General features: G+C 42.2%; 1 protein-coding gene across 1 annotated transcript in view; it reads left to right on the plus strand.

Annotated features, from left to right (window-relative positions):
* Positions 1–24788, plus strand: part of LOC133563511 (furin-like) — a 268307-nt gene that overhangs the window by 111833 nt on the left and 131686 nt on the right. The window contains exon 3 of the mRNA XM_061917673.1: positions 15420–15518. Within this exon, the coding sequence (XP_061773657.1) occupies positions 15420–15518 (99 nt within the window). The remainder of the gene's footprint in view (positions 1–15419; positions 15519–24788) is intronic.

Below are 24788 nucleotides of genomic sequence, written 5' to 3' on the forward strand. Positions count from 1 at the left end.
CTTTTACTTTTTATTCATAGCTGTATGTAGAAGTGTCTGGTTGTATCTGCTGCTTTAATGTCCTATATGTTCTTTGATGTTTGATGTTTCCCTCTTACACACATGTAAGAGGGATGTGTACTATGGCTATGAGTTGTTGTTTTTTTCCCTTGGCCTCAGTCTGCACCCCCTCTCCAGGGCCCAGGCTAAGAACGATTTTTTTATTTTATCTTCTATTCCCCCCCCCTGTTTACCAGTATCTCATCTTTTTTTATAAGGGGCGCTGGAAGCCGGCAGACCCGTCAGCGATCCTGTTCTGTCTCCCTGTAATGTTTGTCTGATCTTGAATGGGATTGTGCTGAAAATTGTAATTTTCCTGAAGGAACTCTCCTGACGGAATAAATAAAGTACTATCTAATCTAATCTAAAGTGTATGACCTAAGTCCTCAAAAGTGTGGGAACACTTTACATTAAAGACTTCAGAGAAGACAGTTTCTTGCAAAATGTGCAGCATGGATCTCGCATGGCATGAGAGTACAATACTGTTAAGATTTTTTTCAAGGACGCGCAGCAGCAATTTTTTTGTATTAACGAGTGTTAAAACATTTTTGGAGAGTGCTACGACTTCGTTTTCTGTGTTGTTTTGAGTGGCAACAGGCATTCATGAGTTCAGTACGCCAGCTCTTTTTTTGTGATTAGATTAGATTAGATAGTACTTTATTTATTCCGTCAGGAGAGTTCCTTCAGGAAAATAAAAATTTTCAGCACAATCCCATTCAAGTTTAGACAAACATTACAGGGAGACAGAACAGGATCGCTGACGGGTCTGCCGGCTTCCAGCGCCCCTTACAAAAAAGATGACATACAGGTAAACAAGAAGGGGGGGGGGCCTGGAGAGGAGGTGCAGACTGAGGCCAAGGGAAAAAACAACAACTCATAGCCATAGTACACATCCCTCTTCCATGTGTGTAAGAGGGAAACATCAAACATCAAAGAACACAGAGGACATTAAAGACATTAAAGCAGCAGATACAAGCAGACACTTCTACATACAGCTATGAATAAAAAGTAAAAGAAACATATCCACTGTGGTGGCCTCTGTGGTGTTCCACGCCATCGTCCGCTGGGGAGGAGGGAGCATGGCCAGAGACAGGAGCAGACCCAACAAAGCAACCAAGACAGCCGACTCCATTTTCGGCCAGTGTCCAGTCCGCATGGATGAGCGAGGATACGTCCAAGGTGACTGAGGTGTCTGACACCTGCTCACCCAGCCAAGACACCACGAAGCCTCTCCGTCCCAGCGCTCAGTGCCAGCTCCACAGCCCTGTCCCCTCATCCGCATCTCCGCCAGTCCCTCCAAACCGACTCCGGTGTGGCAGAGACCCAGCAGCTGGTCTCCATGGCCAAAAGGCTCCCGGGAGGCAAATCCAGAAGTCCACAAAAAAAGCACCACAGAGGTCACGAAAGTGGCACCCCTTGTCACACAGTCCTAAAGGGTCCTTTGTTGCAACGCAGGGCTGGTAATGTGTCTCCGACAGATTTGACTCCGTTTTGAGAAAGAAAACGCACGGTTATCAATTCCTAAATAAACGTAACGGACAGAAATTTCTCAGGTTCATTTCATAATGAATCAATGTAGCCGGGCCCAATAAAGCTAGACAAATCCATCAAGATTTCAATGGCGTTTTAGTATAACTAAACGTTATGAAGGTGCAGAAATATTTCATACTATTGTTCAGAGGCAGGCTACAATGAATCCTTTGTTATTCACAACAGAACCGTGTACAATATCTGATCCAGTTCTGATCTGATGAGTAACATTTCTGTTTTATTATTGGTGTATGCTGCATCCCCATTGTCCATTTATCTAATTTTGTTGTTTTTTTATGTGGTGGCATATTTGCCATTTATGTCAGAAATTATCAATTAAATCAACTAACTATGTATTGAATTACGTGTAAATGATGCTACTATGTACGTTCCTTACTGTATATCAGTGGTCGGCAACCCCGGCTCTTTGATCACTCTGGTGTGGCTCAGCTGTAAACTTGCCAACATTCCCAAATTTTGACCGGGAGATTTCTGACCTCGGTGCCTATCGCTTAAATTGTCTGAGGTTTGCATATTGCGATTTTCACTTGGACAGCAACATTGAGGGCGGGCCGTGATGGAATTACCTATAACATCTTCAAATACATGTAGTTGTGCCCGTTGTTACACAACTCTATGTGTGTGCCGGCCAGTCACGTATCATGTGAAACCTCTGTAACAATCCTCAAGCGATTGCAAGGCTTACTTGTTCAACAGCCATGCAGGTTACACTGAGGGTTGTGATATAAACAACTTTAACACTCTTACTATCAATCAATCAATCAATCAATGTTTATTTATATAGCCCCAAATCACAAATGTCTCAAAGGACTGCACAAATCATTACGACTACAACATCCTCGGAAGAACCCACAAAAGAGCAAGGAAAACTCACACCCAGTGGGCAGGGAGAATTCACATCCAGTGGGACGCCAGTGACAATGCTGACTATGAGAAACCTTGGAGAGGACCTCAGATGTGGGCAACCCCCCCCCCCCCCCCCCCCCCCCCCCCCCCTCTAGGGGACCGAAAGCAATGGATGTCGAGCGGGTCTAACATGATACTGTGAAAGTTCAATCCATAGTGGCTCCAAGACAGCAGCGAGAGTCCCGTCCACAGGAAACCATCTCAAGCGGATCAGCAGCGTAGCGATGTCCCCAACCGATACAGGCGAGCGGTCCATCCTGGGTCCCGACGAGCGGTCCATCCTGGGTCTCGACTCTGGACAGTCAGTACTTCATCCATGGTCATCGGACCGGACCCCCTCCACAAGGGAGGGGGGGACATAGGAGAAAGAAAAGAAGCGGCAGATCAACTGGTCTAAAAAGGAGGTCTATTTAAAGGCTAGAGTATACAGATGAGTTTTAAGATGAGACTTAAATGCTTCTACTGAGGTAGCATCTCGAACTGTTACCGGGAGGGCATTCCAGAGTACTGGAGCCCGAACGGAAAACGCTCTATAGCCCGCAGACTTTTTTTGAGCTCTAGGAATCACTAATAAGCCGGAGTCTTTTGAACGCAGATTTCTTGCCGGGACATACGGTACAATACAATCGGCAAGATAGGCTGGAGCTAGACCGTGTAGTATTTTATATGTAAGTAGTAAAACCTTAAAGTCACATCTTAAGTGCACAGGAAGCCAGTGCAGGTGAGCCAGTACAGGCGTAATATGATCAAACTTTCTTGTTCTTGTCAAAAGTCTAGCAGCCGCATTTTGTACCAACTGTAATCTTTTAATGCTAGACATGGGGAGACCCGAAAATAATACGTTACAGTAATCGAGACGAGACGTAACAAACGCATGGATAATGATCTCGGCGTCTTTAGTGGACAAAATGGAGCGAATTTTAGCGATATTACGGAGATGAACATGCTAACATGCGCCACACTGTGAACCCACACCAAACAAGAAAGACAAACACATTTCGGGAAAACATCTGCACTGTAAGACAACATAACAAATACCCACAATCCCATGCAACCCTGACTCATCCAGGCTCCATTATACACCCTGCTAGCATCAAAAGAAGGTCTGCAATCCACAGTGAGCGGCTGCATTTACTGATGCTATCCTGAAAATGTTGGTAACCGACATGAGGCCACTATCAATGGTGGTGGATGAAGGTTTTAAACAAATGATTCACGTCCTCAACCCTGGTTATACACTTCCCTCGGGGACCCATTTTACCAAACTGATGGAGAGGAAGTACGAGCAGACGTTCCAAGCAGTGAAGACTGACATAAAAGCCACCCATAGCAAAATTGCTCTAACTACTGAGGTGTGGACAAGTGGAGCCACGGAAGCCTCCCTTGGCAATACATGCCATTACATTGGAGACGAATGGAACATGAAGTCAATCTGCATTATGACCATGCCACTAGAGGAAAGACATTCAGCATCCAACATTGCAGAATGCTTGGAATAGGTAGTATCCAGGTTTGAAATTCCCCAAGCAAAAATGTTCCTATTGTGCATGACAATAGTGCACTTTATAAAAAAAACAAAATTTTTGTAAAATTTGCCTTGTTTTTTTGACAAGTTGAAAGAATATGTTGCCAGTATGCTTTTAAAATATATATATATACTGCAAAGGATATAAATGTAGTTTGTCTCTTTTACCCGGTTTTTGATCAATTAATCAAAGTAATAATCAATAGATAACTCGATTATCAAATTAGTTGTTAGTTGCAGCCCTAGATCCACCTTAACCTGAGGTCGGTTGGTCAGGAAAAGGTTGTTTTATTTTAATCTGGGAACAGATCACTGCCAGGATGTTAGGGATGATGGTACTGAACACCGAGTTGTTGACGAAAAACAGCATCCTGACATTGGGAGTTACAGATGTTCCACGGCTGAGTGGAGAGCGGTGGCAAAGGCGTCCTCAGTGGTCAGGTTTGGCCTGTAGGCAAACTGATGCAGATCAAAGTTCTGGAGGCAGGCTTTGATATATATATATATATATATATATATGTATATATATATATATATATATATATATAGGAGAACAAGCCTTTCAAAACACTTCATAACCACAGACGTCAGTGCAACTGGTCTGTCATCATTGAAGTATTTTATGGCTGTCCTTTTAGGGACTGGGATAACACTGGCTGCTTTAAGACATGGCGGGACTTTTCCTAAATGTTGGGGGTATACAGTGCTCCCTTTTTTTAGATACTGTACATTTATTTCAGTGTTGAAGAGCCAAACATGCATTCATCTGTCGAAACTAGCTTGAATCAAAAAGCCCTCTGCCAATAGGCTGGACCTTCTTGACACGTCTATAAAATAGCTTTCAGCATTTTAATCTTACTTGGTGACGCAATAAAAATGTACTTGGGACCCAATGGCTCAGTTTATTTAGAAGCTCTATATCTTTCCTACCCCTTGTGAGGGTTTTTTTCTTAAACATTGGCAATCTGCCCACATAATTTGTCTGATAGGAGTTTTTTTCTTGGGTCAGCTTTCCTAAGACAAGTCCCCTGATAAATGTAGCTGAGGCAAGGAAGTCTGCAGTTAGAGCTGCAATGTAAACAAATAATTACCCTTCATTTGAAAACACCCAATTAGCCTTCGTTTAAGAGCATTATAATGAACTTATTCCACTAAGTGCAACATGGGAGTTTCAGCTGTAATTTGTCTCAAGATAGTAGCCTGGTGGCTTGGTGGATTTCAGCTGGGACATATTTAATTGCTTGAATTGATTTATTTCGTATTCTTATTGAATGTACTTTCAGTGTCTTCTTTTCAGGCAATATTTACGTATAGTAGATGTAGTTTGTATTTACCTTAACCTGCTACCAATGTTTAATTGTGTGTATGTATATATATATATATATATATATATATATATATATATATATATATATATATATATATATATATATATATACATATATACATATACATATATATATATATATATATATATATATATATATATATATATTATGCCTATACTGGCTCGCCTGCACTGGCTTCCTGTGCACTTAAGATGTGACTTTAAGGTTTTACTACTTACGTATAAAATACTAGACGGTCTAGCTCCATCCTATCTTGCCGATTGTATTGTACCATATGTGGTACAAGAAATCTGCGTTCAAAGGACTCCGGCTTATTAGTGATTCCCAGAGCCCAAAAAAAGTCTGCTGGCTATAGAGCGTTATCCGTTCGGGCTCCAGTACTCTGGAATGCCCTCCCGGTAACAGTTCGAGATGGCACCTAAGTAGAAGCGTTTAAGTCTCGCCTTAAAACTCATTTGTATACTCTACCCTTTAAATAGACTCCCTTTTTAGACCAGTTGATCTGCCGTTTCTTTTCTTTTTCTCCTCCGTCCCACTCTCCCTTGTGGAGGGGGTCCGGTCCGATGGCCATGGATGAAGTACTGGCTGTCCTGAGTCGGGGACCCAGGATGGACCGCTCGTCCATAGTCGGGAACCAGGATGGACCGCTCGCCTGGATCCACTTTGGACTGGACTCTCACGGTTGTGTTGGATCCACTATGGATTGAACTTTCACAGTATCATGTTAGAACCGCTCGACATCCATTGCTTTCGGTTCCCCTAGAGGGGAGAGGGGTTCCCCTCATATGCGGTCCTCTCCAAGGTTTCTCATAGTTATCATTGTCACCGACGTCCCACTGGGTGTGAGTTTTCCGTGCCCTTATATGGGCTCTACCAAGGATGCCGTTGTGGTTTGTGCAGCCCTTTGAAATACTAGTGATTTAAGGCTATATAAATAATCATTGATTGATTGATGATATATAAACTGGAAGCATGAAAGAGGTAACACATTAAAAGGGAAGCGTATAATTGGTGAGATTTAAATTAGTCTCAGACACAATTTGTACATATTATTACATTATTTGCTGCTTGTAATTATTGCGAACCGTTATGTGCTTACTTTTGAATTACCCATCAAGGTTGAGTACTAAACAAAAAAAAAAGTCTTAGCCTGGGCCCCTGAAGACGGGGTACATATTGAGGCCACGTAAAAAAGAAAAACAAACTCTTTGTCAAAGCACACATAAACATGTGTAAGAGGGAAACATCAAAAAGCACAAAGGACATTAAAGTAGAGCTGGGCGATATTGGCTTTTATTACTATCTCGGTATTTTTATGCCATATCGCGATGTACGATATACCTAATTTTCGGATTATAAATCGCTGCGGAGTATAAGTCGCACCGGCAGAATATGCATAATAAAGAAGGAAAAAAACATATATGTCGCACTGGAGTATAAGTCACATTTTTGGGGGAAATTTATTTGATAAAATCCAACACCAAGAATAAAGGCAATTTAAAATAAATAAAGAATAGTGAACAACAGGCTGAATAAGTGTACGTTATATGACACATAAATAACCAACTGAGAACTTGCCTGGTATGTTAACGTAACATATTATGGTAAGAGTCATTCAAATAACTATAACATATAGAACATGCTATACGTTTACCAAACAATCTGTCACTCCTAATCGATAAATCCGATGAAATCTTCTTCCTCGATGTCACTTCTAAACGACTCTGCCAACTCCAAAGGTATGTGCCGCTTCCTCTTGTCGTTTTCTGCTGCATATTTCACTACGTCCAGCTTGTAATCTGCAGTACATGATTTCCTTTTCGGTCCAATTTTTGTTCAGCCCTTCTCAGTTTTTACAAGTTACCGCCAACAATGAAATCTTGATAGCTACGGCAGTAGCACATAGCATATAGCAGTTAGTATTCCATGACCCTACCCCGCCAAATTCTTATTGGCTGACGTGTGTGTGACGATTGCTGACATTTTCTTCATCTCTTCCGCGAATGAGATAAATAATATTATTTGATATTGTGTAATCTGCAGTACATGATTTCCTTTTCGGTGCCATTTTTGTTCAGCCCTTCTCAGCTTTTATAAGTTAACGCCAACGATTAAATGATCCACTTTAATAGCTACGGCAGTAGCATATAGCAGTTAGCATTCCATGACCCACAATGCACTTCTGCCATGACCCTCCCCCGGCCAAATTCTTATCGGTTGACGTGTGTGTGACGATTGCATATATGCTCATTTTATACTCTCATGCAGAGAAGGAAATCACAACTAAGTCAATTTACCAAAACTGTATTTATTAAATACTCTTCATTCTCTCGCGGGTGACTTTTTAAATGAAAGAACAAATTAGTAGGGCTGCTAACTTTTGTGGCAACACTTTTGCTGCATGCTTTGCATATTGCTGTTTTCTGCTGAATATCTTCCCGCTTGAAGCCAAACCACTGCCAGATGATAGACCCCCTGCTGTTTTTTGGGGGGGCATTAATTGTTCTTCCTCCATTTGTGATTAGTTTCGCACCTTCTTTCTCTTGTAATGTCACACGCACCGCTCCGCTTGCACCACCTGCCTCAGCTTACGTTAGCCATGTGCTACCTCTCTACTCGGCGAGGGCGTATGACGCTAAACGCGCGACAGTATGTGACGTATGTAAGAAGGTGGGTTTGTTTTACGTCTTTGTGAGAAGGAGATACCAGAAGAAGTGAGAAACGCCTGTAGTGTAATGCCCGCAGCTAAAAGCAACTGCGTGAAAACGTATACTCTAATATTACAATATACGTTAAAATTTTCTATATCGCACATACGCAAAACCGCGATATATCGTTTATATCGATATATTGCCCAGCCCTTTAATTAAAGACAATAAAAGAGAAAAGCTAATGCAAAGAGCCACTCCTACACACAGCCACAAAAGTAAAAAAAAAAAACCATATACAGTGTGGTGGTCTCTGCGGTGTTCCACACCATCGTCTGCTGGGGTGGGGGAAGGATGGCCAGAGACAGGAGCAGACCCAACAAAGCAACGAAGAGAGCCGACTACACCCTCGGCCGACCACCAATTCTCGGCCAGTGTGGTAGTCCTAGGAAAATATGATAAGAACTCACTAACTAAAGCAGATTTATGGCAAATCTTTTCCTTTAAAAAAAGATTGAATTCCCTGAGTCTGGCACAGTTTTGTGTTTGCAAATGGAAAGAAAATGATAATTACAACAATTGGGTTGATATACTCTCACATTATGTTAAATATTTCAACTCAAAATGGAGAGCTGGAAACTTTCTCCCAGTGCTTCCATGCCCAGAGTCTGGTCAGCCAGCCTGCAGAATCTCCCTACAGGCCTGAAGAGGCTCCCATCCTGCTGTATGTTCTCTTGTTTTCCCCTCATACACATCTATCCTGCCTGGTGTGCCTGTCAAATCTTGCATTTCACTCTCATATTCCCTTCCTTCGTCATTCCCCTCTGCCTCTCCTCTTTCGCTCCAGTGCGCAGACGAAGGTGAGTCATTCCCTTGTGGCCCCACTGTACAGATTGCTGTCTCCTCGTCTAATGGAGACTGGCTTCTTGTGAATCCCCATGTAACGACACTTCCTTTACTATTTACTTTTGCCTGGTTATTATTATTATAACCTAATATTTGACGTTTAGTGTAGGTCTCTATCTTACTCTTTTTTTCCTGTCTTGTCAGCGACACAGGACACTCCCAGAAACATATTGAACACATACAACATGCCCTAAGGTGTCCCGGGCACAGCTGTCACCCAGTGGCATGTTTTTAAAGGGGAACATTGTCACCAGACCCATGTAAGCGTCAATAAATACCTTGATGTTGCAGAAAAAAGACCGTATATTTTTTAACCGACTTCCGAACTCTAAATGGGTGAATTTTGGCGAATTAAAAAAATGGGTTGTACTTGTATAGCGCTTTTCTACCTTCAAGGTACTCAAAGCGCTTTGACACTACTTCCACATTTACCCATTCACACACTGATGGAGGGAGCTGCCATGCAAGGCGCTAACCAGCACCCATCAGGAGCAAGGGTGAAGTGTCTTGCTCAGGACACAACGGACGTCACGAGGTTGGTACTAGGTGGGATTTGAACCAGGGACCCTCGGGTTGCGGACGGCCACTCTTCCACTGCGCCACGCCGTCCCAAACCCCTTTCTATTATTCGCACTCGGAGCGATGATGTCACAACGTGACGTCACATAGGTAGTCAATCCGCCATTTTCTCAAACACGTTACAAACACCAAGTCAAATAAGTTCGGTTATTTTCCGTTTTTTTGACTGTTTTCCGTACCTTGGAGACATCATGCCTTGTTGGTGTGTTGTCGGAGGGTGTAACAACACCATCAGGGACGGATTCAAGTTGACTTACGTGCAGTGTGCATCGATTAGGATGGCATGCTAATCGATGCTAACATGCTATTTAGGCTAGCTGTATGTACATTTGTACATACAAATTTAATGCCACAAATTTAATGTACACCCACGTTTAATGCCAAACAAACACTTACCAATCGACGGATTTAAGTTGCTCCAGTGTCACAAGATGCATAAGTCCCGATCGTTTGGTCTGCACATTTTACCGGCGATGCTAAGGTAGACATGGCACGGAGATGTATGGCTATCCTGCGACACTCAATCGTTGGTTAGAAGGCGATTGCCGAATATCGTCAATAGCTATTCGCTCAATAGCTTCAGTTTCTTCTTCAATTTCGTTTTCGCTATCTGCCTCCATACTCCAACCATCCGTTTCAATACATCAATCAATCAATCAATGTTTACTTATATAGCCCTAAATCACTAGTGTCTCAAAGGGCTGCACAAACCACCACGACATCCTCGGTAGGCCCACATAAGGGCAAGGAAAACTCACACCCAGTGGGACATTGGTGACAATAATGACCCAGTGGGACGTCGGTGACAATAATGACCCAGTGGGACGTCGGTGACAATGATGACTATGAGAACCTTAGAGAGGAGGAAAGCAATGGATGTCGAGCGGATCTAACATGATACTGTGAAAGTTCAATCCATAATGGATCCAACACAGTCGCGAGAGTCCAGTCCAAAGCGGATCCAACACAGCAGCGAGAGTCCCGTTCACAGCGGAGCCAGCAGGAAACCATCCCAAGCGGAGGCGGATCAGCAGCGCAGAGATGTCCCCAGCCGATACACAAGCAAGCAGTACATGGCCACCGGATCGGACCGGACCCCCTCCACAAGGGAGAGTGGGACATAGGAGAAAAAGAAAAGAAACGGCAGATCAACTGGTCTAAAAAGGGAGTCTATTTAAAGGCTAGAGTATACAAATGAGTTTTAAGGTGAGACTTAAATGCTTCTACTTCTATTACATGCGTAATCTGTTGAATTTCTTAAGCCGCTGAAATCCGAGTCTGAATCCGAGCTAATGTCGCTAAATCTTGCTGTGCTATCCGCCATGTTTGTTTGTATTGGTATCACTGGATGACATCACAGGAAAATGGACGGTGGCTTCAAGATAGCGAAAATCAGGCACTTTAAAGGCTTTTTTCAGGATATTCCATGATGGGTAACATTTTGAAAAAAACTTCGAAAAATAAAATAAGCCACTGGAAACTGATTTTTATTGGTTTTAACCCTTCTGAATTTGTGATAATGTCCCCCTTTAAAGTTCTGTAATGAGCTGCGCATGAAAGGAAAATAGGCAGCTCATTTGAAAAAACATTTTTAGCAATGATGCCATTTGTAAATGAATGCATATGATTAATGATTGATGTTTGTTATTCAGTATACCTTATTTTCCGGACTTTAAGGCAGACTTAAAATCCTTTTTTTCCCCTCAAAACTCAACAGTGCGCCATATAACCCGGAATAATTCTGGTTTTGCTCAAAGACCTCGAAGCAATTTTATTTCGTACATGGTGTAATGATAAGTGTGACCAGTAGATGGCAGTCAAACATAATTTTATTCTGTACATGATGTAATAACATTAATGCCCAGTCAAACAATACGTGGTAAGAGGTATGATGGCAATATGACTCAAGTAAACAACACCAGCATTTTATCTGTTCCATTGAAAATATAGAACATTACACACGGCGCTCAAAAATCTATCAAAATGTTTTAGTACAACTTTGGTAAGCTATGAATCCGCTCCGCTTGGTGGATTGTCGGCACATTAAACATACAAGTATTATTATGGTGTGTGTATAAGGTAAGACATATTATCTGGCGTTTTGTTTCCCAATGTTATGCAAAAGGAACTTTTCTTACCTTCTGGTACCTGCTGATTTGTATTCCGGGATCTGCATAAATCCTGAAAATTTGCGCACGTCCCCCTTTGTAGTCTGTACGGACGACGTAGTCAATAGGCTTCTTCTTTATCTTCTTGTTATGGGACATTTATCCTCTGCTGTTGCCGTTTCTACAAACCCCGTTTCCATATGAGTTGGGAAATTGTGTTGGATGTAAATATAAACAAAATGCAATGATTTGCAAATCATTTTCAACCCATATTCAGTTGAATATGCTACAAAGACAACATATTTGATGTTCAAACTGATAAACTTTTCATGCCAGCAACACGTGACAAAGATGTTGGGAAAGGTGGCAATAAATACTGATAAAGTTGAGGAATGCTCATCAAACACTTATTTGGAACGTCCCACAAGTGTGCAGGCTAATTGGGAACAGGTGGTTACCATGATTGGGTATAAAACAGGTTCCCAAAAAATGCTCAGTCTTTCACAAGAAAGAATGGGGCGAGGTTCACTCCTTTGTCCACAACTGCGTGAGCAAATAGTCAAACAGTGTGAGAACGTGTCCCAAAGTGCAATTGCAAGAAATTTAGGGATTTCAACATCTACGGTCCATAATATCATCAAAAGGTTCAGATAATCTGGAGAAATCACTCCACATAAGCGACATGCCCGGAAACCAACATTGAATGACCGTGACCTTCGATCCCTCAGACGGGACTGTATCAAAAGCCGACATCAATCTCTAAAGGATATCACCACATGTGCTCAGGAGCACTTCAGAAAACCACTGTCACTAGATACAGTTTGTGACTACATCTGAAGGTGCAAATTAAAGCTATACTATGCAAAACAACAGCCATTTATCAACAATATCCAGAAACGCCGCCGGCTTTTCTGTGCCCGAGATCATCTAAGATGGACTAATGCAAAGTGTAAAAGTGTTCTGTAGTCTGACGAGTCCACATTTCAATTTTTTGGGGAAACTGTGGACTTTGTGTCCTCTGGAAGAAAGAGGAAAAGAACCATCCGGATTGTTATATGCACAAAATTTCAAAAGCCAGCATCTGTGATGGTATGGGTGGGCATTAGTGCCCAAGGCATGGGTAACTTACACATCTGTGAAGGCACCATTAATGCTGAAAGGTACATACAGGATTTGGAACAACATATGCTGCCATCTAAGTGCTGTCTTTTTCATGGACGCCCCTGCTTATTTACGCAAGACAATGCCAAGCCACACTCAGCACGTGTTACAACAGCGTGGCTTCGTAAAAAAAGAGTGCGGTTACTTTCCTGGCCCGCCTGCAGTCCAGACCTGTCTCCCATCAAAAATGTGTGGCGCATTATGAAGTGTACAATACGACAGCGGAGACCCCGGACTGTTGAACGACTGAAGCTCTACATAAAACAAGAACGGTAAAGAATTCCACTTTCAAAGCTTCAACAATTAGTTTCCTCAGTTCCCAAACATTTATTGAGTGTTGTTAAAAGAAAAGGTGATGTAAAATAGTAGTGAACATGCCCTTTCCCAACTACTTTGACACGTGATGTTGCCATGAAATTCTACGTTAATTATTATTTGCAAAAAAAAAATAAAGTTTATGAGTTTGAACATCAAATATGTTGGTTGTCTTTGTAGTGCATTCAATTGAATATGGGTTGAAAAGGATTTGAAAATCATTATATTCTGTTTTTATTTATATCTAACACAATTTCCCAACTCAAATGGAAACAGGGTTTGTAATATAAAATAGTGTAAAGTTCTTACTTATGTCTGTCAGTAAACTTGCCATGAAAACGGTAAAACATACCGGTTAAGTGAGTTTACATTATTCACCCAAGAAACTTTAGCTATTAGAGTTCCGGTCGTATGGTTTTTCACGGGTCACATTTCGGACATGTTGGTGTTTCCGGATGAGGAGATGCTGCTCCGTTATTGATTTAAGTAAAGTCTAAATGTCATTAAAACAGTTAGCTCCATCTTTTGACACTTCTTCCACTCCCGTCCTTGCACGCTACACCGCTACAACAAAGATGACGGGAAGAAGACGCTGTCGAGGGTGAGCCACGTAAATAAGACCGCCCACAAAACGCCGCATCCGGAAGCGACTGTCAAAAAGCACCTTGAAGATGATCTGTAACACATAATTTATGCAACGTTTTGACCAAAGAACCATCATTACGTATTATGTCGACCACAAGGAAGTGTTTTCAGTTTAGAAAAAAAATTCTAATAATATGACTGCTTTAATGCACCCTGTAATCTAGTGCACCTTTTATATGAAAAAAGATCGAAAATAGACCATTCATCGACAGTGCGTCTTATAGTCTGGTGCACCCTATGGTCCGGCTAATACGGTCTGTCTTTGTTTTCCTCTATCATTCCGTCCACAAAATATTTTACTTGGTAGTTTCATTTTAAAATTGACTGCATTACTCTTTATGGATGCCCATACTATAAAAAATGGTTTTATACTTTTTAAGTGGGCACCATAGTTTTTTTTTTAAAGAAGCTGCAGTGTTTTTAATACAACATGACTTGTTACCTTAAAACTCATCTGTATACTCTAGCCTTTAAATAGACCTCCTTTTTAGACCAGTTGATCTGCCGCTTCTTTTCTTTCTCCTATGTCCCCCCCTCCCTTGTGGAGGGGGTCCGGTCCGATGACCATGGATGAAGTACTGGCTGTCCAGAGTCGAGACCCAGGATGGACCGCTCGTCGGGACCCAGGATGGACCGCTCGCCTGTATCGGTTGGGGACATCTCTACGCTGCTGATCCGCTTGAGATGGTTTCCTGTGGACGGGACTCTCGCTGCTGTCTTGGAGCCACTATGGATTGAACTTTCACAGTATCATGTTAGACCCGCTCGACATCCATTGCTTTCGGTCCCCTAGAGGGGGGGGGGGTTGCCCACATCTGAGGTCCTCTCCAAGGTTTCTCATAGTCAGCATTGTCACTGGCGTCCCACTGGATGTGAATTCTCCCTGCCCACTGGGTGTGAGTTTTCCTTGCCCTTTTGTGGGTTCTTCCGAGGATGTTGTAGTCGTAATGATTTGTGCAGTCCTTTGAGACATTTGTGATTTGGGGCTATATAAATAAACATTGATTGATGATTGATTGATGTCAAGATGCAGTTATAACTCATTTGAACATCTGTGATTTACGGAATATTTAAAATGTGGTTTTGAGTGTCTGTCTGTTCTCCCCTCAACAATATGTTTTGCATTTAGTTGATGTAATAAATTATCATCCATCCATCCATCCATCTTCTACCGCTTATTCCCTTTTGGGGTCGCGGGGGGCGCTGGCGCCTATCTCAGCTACAATCGGGCGGAAGGCGGGGTACACCCTGGACAAGTCGCCACCTCATCGCAGGGCCAACACAGATAGACAGACAACATTCACACACTAGGGCCATTTTTTAGTGTTGCCAATCAACCTATCCCCAGGTGCATGTCTTTGGAAGTGGGAGGAAGCCGGAGTACCCGGAGGGAACCCACGCATTCACGGGGAGAACATGCAAACTCCACACAGAAAGATCCCAAGCCTGGATTTGAACCCAGGACTGCAGGAACTTCGTATTGTGAGGCAGACGCACTAACCCCTCTGCCACCGTGAAGCCCTAATAAATTATCATGTATAACTTAATTTGTGGTGGTCTTTTGTGGTCCCCATATGCAAGGCAGTTTTGAAAATAAGGTTAGAGTTATCATGTGCTACACATCTGTGTTGTCTTGCACCCTTCTGAGACAAAGGAATTTATTGGTAATCTCTCTGCATTTGTGTAGGTTTTTGGAGATTATTATCACTTCAGACATCACGCCGTGGAGAAGAGAGCTTATTCTGGCCACAGAAGGATGCACCTCAGACTACAACAAGAAGCACAAGTAAGACTTGTTGGGGCTTTCACAGCTTATTCCTAAATCAGAATAAGTCAGTACAATAATGTGATTCATGTGAAGAAATGTATCTTGTTGTCAATGACAGATAATTATAGAATATATGTTGTTGCATTTAACAGTGATTATAATTAAAGGTGCTTTAATTAGGACCTTTAATTACCCCTAAAAAAAGGACTTTTCAGTGATTAGACTGAATGCAAAATTTTAGCACATCCATCCTTGCTAAAGTGTTTTCAGACCAGCTTCAGTGTTTGATCATTGTTGTTGCTGGAACTAAACGATTCCCGTGGCCTACTTTGCTTTGTGTTTGCACAACAGCAAGGTCCCGGGCACCATATGTAAATAAGTCTGACAATGTTGCGGACGAAACATGCTTGATTGTGCTGTACTAACTTCCTAAACATCACATTACATCCGATGTACTTACATTTTAGAAATAATTGTTGAGAGTATAAATTATAGTTAATTATCAAATATATAATTATACTTAATGCCTGCAATAATAGTCAACAGACACTCTGTTTTTATGTTTATTGTGCAATAGTGAAGTGAAGTGAATTATATTTATATAGCGCTTTTCTCTAGTGACTCAAAGCGATTTACATAGTGAAACCCAATATCGAAGTTACATTTAAACCAGTGTGGGTTGCACTGAGAGCAGGTGGGTAAAGTGCCTTGCCCAAGGACACAACGGCAGTGACTAGGATGGCGGAAGCAGGAATCGAACCTGCAACCCTCAAGTTGCTGGCATGGTGACTCTACCAACCGAGCTATGCCGCCCCACCAAAACACATGCTAAATAAGACATGTGCTCAGGGCTAAGGGGACAGGACGATTGATCCGTGTTAAGGAAAGAATGAATGGGGCCATGTATCGTGAGATTTTGAGCCAAAACCTCCTTCCATCAGTGAGAGCTTTGAATGGTTGACCAAATACTTATTTTCCACCATAATTTACAAATAAATTCTTTAAAATTCCTACAATATGAATTCTTGGATTTTTTTTTTCATATTCTGTCTCTCCCAGTTGAAGTGTACCTATGATGAAAATGACAGACCTCTGTCATCATTTTAAGTGGGAGAACTTGCACAATCGCTGGCTGACTAAATACTTTTATGCCCCACTGTATATATGAGCTCATTTTGATATCCTTTGCTTGTATCCTCTTTGTATATCATTTAGTTTTGCATGTATCATGACACATTATCTGTATTTCATTTTGGCTGCGTTTCAAATAGTTGTTTGTGTGCCATGTTGTTCCAGACCACAGCAAACATTACTTAGCTTGCAAAAGATTGCAACAAATTTATTAAAAGAAGACAGCCTGCCGTTTCCTTTAACTTGGACACACACATCTGTACCTTTGGCCATTAAGAGCCAGTAAGTTCCAGGAGTTAACTCACATGTAGCCTCTAATCTAGTGTTGTAAAAATGTGTAGAATAAATATTAAATTTCAACATTTCTGTCAATGAAGATTTGATTCAGCCTGCGATACATAATCATTTTGATAGTAGGCTATAATAGCTAATATAGACCCTTACATCACGCGTTGCCTTCATTATAAGACTTATATAAGGCTTTTAATTTTTTGCGGCTCCAGACAGATTTTTTATTGTTATTTTTGGTCCAGTATGGATCTTTCCACATTTTTCCAAATACTTATTTTCCACCATAATTTACAAATACATTCTTTAAAATTCCTACAATGTGAATTCCTGGATTTGTTTTTCACATTCTGTCTCTCCCAGTTGAAGTGTACCTATGATGAAAATTACAGACCTCTGTCATCATTTTAAGTGGGTGAACTTGCACAGTCGCTGGCTGACTAAATACTTTTTTGCCCCACTATGTGTGTGTATACATATATATATATATATATATATATATGTCTTGATTGGATTATCCAGAGAATAGTGCTCGATACCGTGGTAGAGCGCAATATGTAGGTGTGGGAAAAAAATCACAAGACTACTTCATCTCTACAGATCTGTTTCACGAGGGGTTCCCTCAATCATCAGGAGATGATCTCCTGATGATTGAGGGAACCCCTCGTGAAACAGATCTGTAGAGATGAAGTAGTCTTGTGATTTTTTTCCCACACCTATATATATATATATATATATATATATATATATATATATATATATATATATATATATATATATTAAAATTTTCTTCTGAAAATGTTAATACCTTACTCACAAACAAGCAGCTTGCTGAAAAACTGTCATGAGGAAACAATTATTGAGAGAAGAGAACAAGGAATTAGCAAAGGCTATCAAAATGGCAAGCAAAAAAGATACATTTTCTTTTTTTTATTTATTTTCAAACTTTTACTGAATCAGAGTACCACTTTTTATCGTGCTCTGTTTGTGTTGTGTTGTGTTTGCTCGTTTCTTTTGCGTAATCTTTTAACCTGCCTATTGTACAGCACTTTGGCTACCCCCGTGGTACATTTGAAATGCGCTTTATAAATAAAGTAAATTCGATTTGATTTTTATGAATTTTTTGCCACTCTGTTTTAGGGAAGATTTCACCAAGATCAAAAAAGAAATGTTCACGTAATTTGAGACAAGCCGGAATGCGACAATACTTAAAATATTTATTTTTTTAAATTAACAAAAGAAAAATGTGTTAAACACATTTCCAGTGAGGGTTGGACTCCGCCAAGGCTGTCCTTTGTCACCGATTCTGTTCATAACTTTTATGGACAGAATTTCTAGGCGCAGTCAAGGCGTTGAGGGGTTCCGGTTTGGTAACCGCAGGATTAGGTCTCTGCTTTTTGCAGATGATGTGGTCCTGATGGCTTCATCTGACCGGGATCTTCAGCTCTCGCTGGATCGGTTCGCAGCCGAGTGTGAAGCGACCGGAATGAGAATCAGCACCTCCAAGTCCGAGTCCATGGTTCTCGCCCGGAAAAGGCTGGAATGCCATCTCCGGGTTGGGGAGGAGACCCTGCCCCAAGTGGAGGAGTTCAAGTACCTAGGAGTCTTGTTCACGAGTGAGGGAAGAGTGGATCGTGAGATCGACAGGCGGATCGGTGCGGCGTCTTCAGTAATGCGGACGTTGTACCGATCCGTTGTGGAGAAGAAGGAGCTGAGCCGGAAGGCAAAGCTCTCAATTTACCGGTCGATCTACGTTCCCATCCTCACCTATGGTCATGAGCTTTGGGTCATGACCGAAAGGATAAGATCACGGGGACAAGCGGCCGAAATGAGTTTCCTCCGCCGTGTGGCGGGTCTCTCCCTTAGAGATAGGGTGAGAAGCTCTGCCATCCGGGAGGAACTCAAAGTAAAGCCGCTGCTCCTTCACATCGAGAGGAGCCAGATGAGGTGGTTCGGGCATCTGGTCAGGATGCCACCCGAATGCCTCCCTAGGGAAGTGTTTAGGGAACGTCCAACCGGTAGGAGGCCACGGGGAAGACCCAGGACACGTTGGGAAGACTATGTCTCCCGGCTGGCCTGGGAACGCCTCGGGATCCCCCGGGAAGAGCTAGACGACGTGGCTGGGGAGAGGGAAGTCTGGGTTTCCCTGCTTAGGCTGTTGCCCCCGCGGCCCGACCTTGGATAAGCGGAAGATGATGGATGAAAATGTGTTAAACAAGTTAATCTCATAGAGTTATTACTCTCTTTCACTACGCTTGCTGTGTTTGACTGGCAAGACCTCCACTTCAAATGTTGTCTTTTTGTCATTTAGCAACTAAGTCTGTAAACATGTAATGGATGGAGCAATGGAGCAACAAAAAGCTATACAGTACTATTGTCTTTTACTGCCTACTGAGTCAACTACGGTTTCACGGTGTAAGAGGGGTTAGTGCGTCTGCCTCACAATACAAAGGTCCTGAGTAGTCAGGGTTCAATCCCGGGCTCGGGATGTTTCTGTGTGGCGTTTGCATGTTCTCCCCGTGACTGCGTGGGTTCCCTCCAGGTACTCCGGCTTCCTCCCACCTCCAAAGACACGCACCTGGGGATAGGTTGATTGGCAACACTAAATTGGCCCTAGTGTGTGAATGTGAGTGTGAATGTTGTCTGTCTATCTGTGTTGGCCCTGTGATGAGGTGGCGACTTGTCCAGGGTATACTCCGCCTTCCGCCCGATTGTAGCAGAGATAGGCACCAGCGCCCCCCGCGACCTCAAAGGGAACAAGCGGAAGATAATGGATGGATGGATGGATTGATTGAAGAGTCAACAACATCCCACATTGCTGTTATTTTTCCAGCACTGGAAGCTGCAGGACGGACTCAGCTGTGGCCTTTGAGCGCAAATCTAACAGGCCACAAAAGAAAATTGCATTGCACATGCTCAACTCAGATGAAGAGATATAATAAACTACAATGTGCTTGTCGCACTGCTGGCATCCTGTCACATGGTCCTTTTTAAGTTGGCACTCGAGCTTGGGGAGTATGCGCTCTGTTATGTGGCGCCCAGGAGGACAAATCCCTCGTGGTGCTCCAATGTGCCCTGGCAAAGAGAAGAGAGCTATGAAAATATTCAGCACCGGTGGCCAGTAAAGGCCCAAATTTGGCCTACTGAGTCATTTCGTTTGGCCCGCCAAAGAGTGGGAAATGTATTATTTACGTTGAGGCAATTTGTGTTTTCCAGGCTTAAAAACTGCTGTGTTTGGCCCGCAGCCCATTGGCACATTTTCACTTTGGCTCTTGGAAGCAAAAAATCTGGGCACCTCTGGTCTACAGCTTTTATTTAGAGAAAACCACAGAGTGTTTAGAGTAAACAGCAATGCCAACTCTCAAAATGTAAAGTAGTTTCTGGCTGAAGTAGACAGACGTCGATCGCGATCGACTGGTCGATCTCGGAGGGTGTGTCAGTCGATCTCAAGCCAGGCATTAAAAAATAGACATAAAAATGAGCAATCATCAATCATACCAAGACTTCACTTTCGTCAGTTGTTTGACATTCTCGGCACCCGAGGATCTTGTGAGATGACGCTGGCTGCTGCGACCTCATATTTAAGAAAAAAATCACTAACAGGGCGGACGCAGAGAAACACATTTTATTTCTAAAGACTCCGTACCTACTGTCAAAACTCTAAAGACCGACTGCACAGTTCCTGTCTTCACCATAAAAGACCTGTTTCATCCTGCTTGTGCTAACAAAATAAGAGTCTCAGAAAGCTAGCAAGCTACGGAGTTTGATGCCAATGTATTTCTCCCCCGCCCTCAGCGACCGCTTTCTCACTTGCTTGCCCACCCGCACAGTCACTGACGTCACTCACCTGCTGCCAGACATTAAAGGGCCACACACATATGCTACTCTCATAACAAAGTGTTTAAAAACGAGTATGCAAGTTGGACAAATGAGATGCCAAATCCAACCACTTTCATGTGGTATTGGACAGAAAGGAGGACTTTTTTTTTTCCTCCATTTGAAAATGCGGACGTTATCGGCACCACTGTCTAATTCCAATCAATGCAAGTCATCAGAATCAGGTAATACACCAACTTATATTCTTGTCTTCATGAAAGAAAGGAATCTATGTGTGTTAAACATGCTTGTATTATCATTAAACACCATTAACTTGTTAACAAAAATGTCTCTTTCATAAATAAATAAATATAAATTATAAATAGGAATGAGGTAGATCTCCTCGACTTGGTCAATTGAAAAGTAGCTCGCCTGCAGAAAAAGTGTGAGCGCCCCTGAGACAGACAATAGAGTGGTACAATCTGAACTGATACGACGTTAAAGGCTTACTGAAAGCCACTACTACCGACCACGCAGTCTGATAGTTTATATATCAATAATGAAATGTTAACATTGCAACACATGCCAAAAATAACTCAGACGATAAAATGGCGCATCCTGGAGAGGCAGTTCGAAAGTGGCTTGAAAATAGTCTGTTAATGCAAAATTTTGACCAAAGAATCACCATTACATGCTATGTAGACCAGGGGTCTCAAACACGCGGCCCGCAAGACGTTATTTTGCGACCCGCACCTTGATGTGAAAATTTAATTTTGGTGCGACCCGCAAGTTTTATATGAAAGGCGCTTTACAGCATCATACTTGTATACCCTCGATTTTTCCGGGAGACTCCCAATTTTCAGTGCCCCTCCAGGGGTAATCATTCTCCCAAATTTCACCCATGCAACATTATTAAGGGGGCACCGTAGAGGCACTGTCTTTACCGTCCTCTACAACCTGTACAAAGAGCGTGCCACACTGTGAACCCACACCAAACAAGAATGACAAACACATTTTGGGAGAACATCCAAACCATAACACAACAGAACAAATACCCAGAATCCCATGCAGCCCTAACTCCCGCCTCCCCCAAACCTGCCCCCTATTGTAACAATGTCTTGCAGTTACTTCCGTGAGTCTGCAGAAGACTCATACAATATATAACTGAGCCTGCACACTGTATGCATAGTGGAAACGCCGACGAGACAGCAGGTTGTTGAGGACGCTAAAGGCAGTGTCATCACGGCACGCCCTTAATATTTTTGTCCAGGTGAAAACCGGGAGAACGATTGCCCCGAGAGATTGTCGGGAGGGGCACTGATATTCGGGTGTTTCCCGGACAGATCGCGAGAGTTGGCAAGTATGTTGGTAGATCGGGAAAGCCATTCAAAAAAGGTGGATTTATTAAAAAGTGCATGTAAGATTTTTTTTAAGAAATCTTTTCTTGCGGCCCAGCCTCACCCAGTTTTTGCATCCAGGGCTTCACGGTGGCAGAGGGGTTAGTGCGTCTGCCTCACAATACGAAGTTCCTGCAGTCCTGGGTTCAAATCCAGGCTCGGGATCTTTCTGTGTGGAGTTTGCATGTTCTCCCCGTGAATGCGTGGGTTCCCTCCGGGTACTCCGGCTTCCTCCCACTTCCAAAGACATGCACCTGGGGATAGGTTGATTGGCAACACTAAATTGGCCCTAGTGTGTGAATGTGAGTGTGAATGTTGTCTGTTTATCTGTGTTGGCCCTGTGATGAGGTGGCGACTTGTCCAGGGTGTACCCCGCCTTCCGCCCGATTGTAGCTGAGATAGGCGCCAGCGCCCCCCGCCACCCCGAATAAGCGGTAGAAAATGGATGGATGGAGGGATGGCCCCCAGGTAAATTGAGTTTGAGACCCCTGATGTGGACCAACAGGAATTGTTTTAAATGTGGTAAAAATAATATTGTGACCCCTTTAAAATCAATGACATACTGAGACGATAGAGAGTGAACCGCAAAGTTGCGAGGGAACGTCTAACTTTACGTTTTTTCCTTCTTTTTTTTGTACCGATATTAGCGATTTATTCCCCCTCCTTAAGTAAAATAGGTACAGTACATGTTGAAAAACATACACTTCTGCAAAAATATCAGATTCATGCTAATTTTCCATCTGTAGTCCCCAAACAGGTTGGTGCACACATACAGTACATTCTAATAACAATACCAAAAACAAATACTCAAAAGCCAGGTACTTTCAGAAAAATACAAAAAAACAAAACAGTTACTCAAAAGCATTTCAAAATTATATCTATTTTCAGAAGTTGGCATTTTTGTAGCCCTCATACTCATAATCATCTCTGAGCTCCTGGGAGAATACAGAAAGCAATTCATATGGTTTGCCAATTTAACTTTTACTATTTCAGTACACTGGTTCGTCTTTTTCGACCATATTAAATGAAGATGTGTGAGGAAGGCTATTTCTTAATGTAAATGTTTTACTGAAATTCCAGTGTCTCAATGTATCATACACCTCTGTAAAGATCACGTAGTGACCACATCAGCAGGTTGTGTCGAGTTGTAGAGTAGTGATGTTCTGTGATCACTGGTGCAATAAAGTCAGTTGTGTGTAAATGCAATAAAATCAAACATTCATTGTAATTGAAACAAGCTTGATGGCCTCATTCTCTTTCCTCTGAGGTGTGTAACCACTGAAAGCTGCAATGCATACAGTTTCATTCAGACTGTGCACTCAATAAATAAAAACCTTACCATCAAACAAGAAGACAGAAAAGCATTACACTTTGACTGTTGCTTGAAATAACTCCATTGAGAAAACCTGTGACATAAATGGTCTTTCTTTTAGAATCTTAACACACTGAAAAAAAACATTAACATTGATGTTACCTTATAATCTGTTGTTTAGTTCTACAAACCACGTTTCCATATGAGTTGGGAAATTGTGTTAGATGTAAATATAAACGGAATACAATGATTTGCAAATCCTTTTCAACCCATATTCAATTGAATGCACTACAAAGACAAGATATTTGATGTTCAAACTAATAAACGTAAATTTTTTTTGCAAATAATAATTAACTTAGAATTTCATGGCTGCAACATGTGCCAAAGTAGTTGGGAAAGGACATGTTCACCACTGTGTTACATCACCTTTTCTTTTAACAACACTCAATAAACATTTGGGAACTGAGGAAACTAATTGTTGAAGCTTTGAAAGTGGAATTATTTCCCATTCTTGTTTTATGTAGAGCTTCAGTCGTTCAACAGTCCGGGGTCTCCGCTGTTGTATTTTACACTTCATAATGCGCCACACGTTTTCGATGGAAGACAGGTCTGGATTGCAGGCGGGCCAGGAAAGTATTTGCATTCATTTTTTACGAAGCCACGCTGTTGTAACACCTGTCTTGCTGAAATAAGCAGGGGCGTCCATGATAACGTTGCTTGGATGACAACATATGTTGCTCCAAAACCTGTATGTACCTTTCAGCGTTAATGGTGCCTTCACAGATGTGTAAGTTACCCATGCCTCGGGCACTAATACACCCCCATACCATCACAGATGCTGGCTTTTGAACTTTGCGACTATAATAATCCGAATGGTTATTTTCCTCTTTGTTCTGGAGGACACCACGTCCTCTGTTTCCAAATATAATATGAAATGTGGACTCGTCAGACCACAGAACACCTTTTCACTTTGCATCAGTCCACCTTAGGTGAGCTCGGCCCAGCCAAGCCGGCGGCGTTTCTGGGTATTGTTGATAAATGGGTTTGGCTTTGCATAGTAGAGTTTTAACTTGTACTTACAGATGTAGCGACCAACTGTAGTTACTGACAGTGGTTTTATGAAGTGTTCTTGAGCCCATGTGGTGATATCATTTACAAACTGATGTCGGTTTTTGATGCAGGGATCAGAAGTCCGTAATATCATTGCTTACGTGCAGTGATTTCTCCAGATTCTCTAAACTTTTTGATGATTTTACGCACCGTAGATGGTAACATCCCTAAATTCCTTGCAATAGCTCGTTAAGAAATGTTGTTCTAAAATTGCTCGACAATTTGCTTTCAAAT

This window comes from Nerophis ophidion, linkage group LG12, assembly GCF_033978795.1.
Source record: "Nerophis ophidion isolate RoL-2023_Sa linkage group LG12, RoL_Noph_v1.0, whole genome shotgun sequence".
NCBI classification, from domain to species: Eukaryota; Metazoa; Chordata; class Actinopteri; order Syngnathiformes; family Syngnathidae; genus Nerophis; species Nerophis ophidion.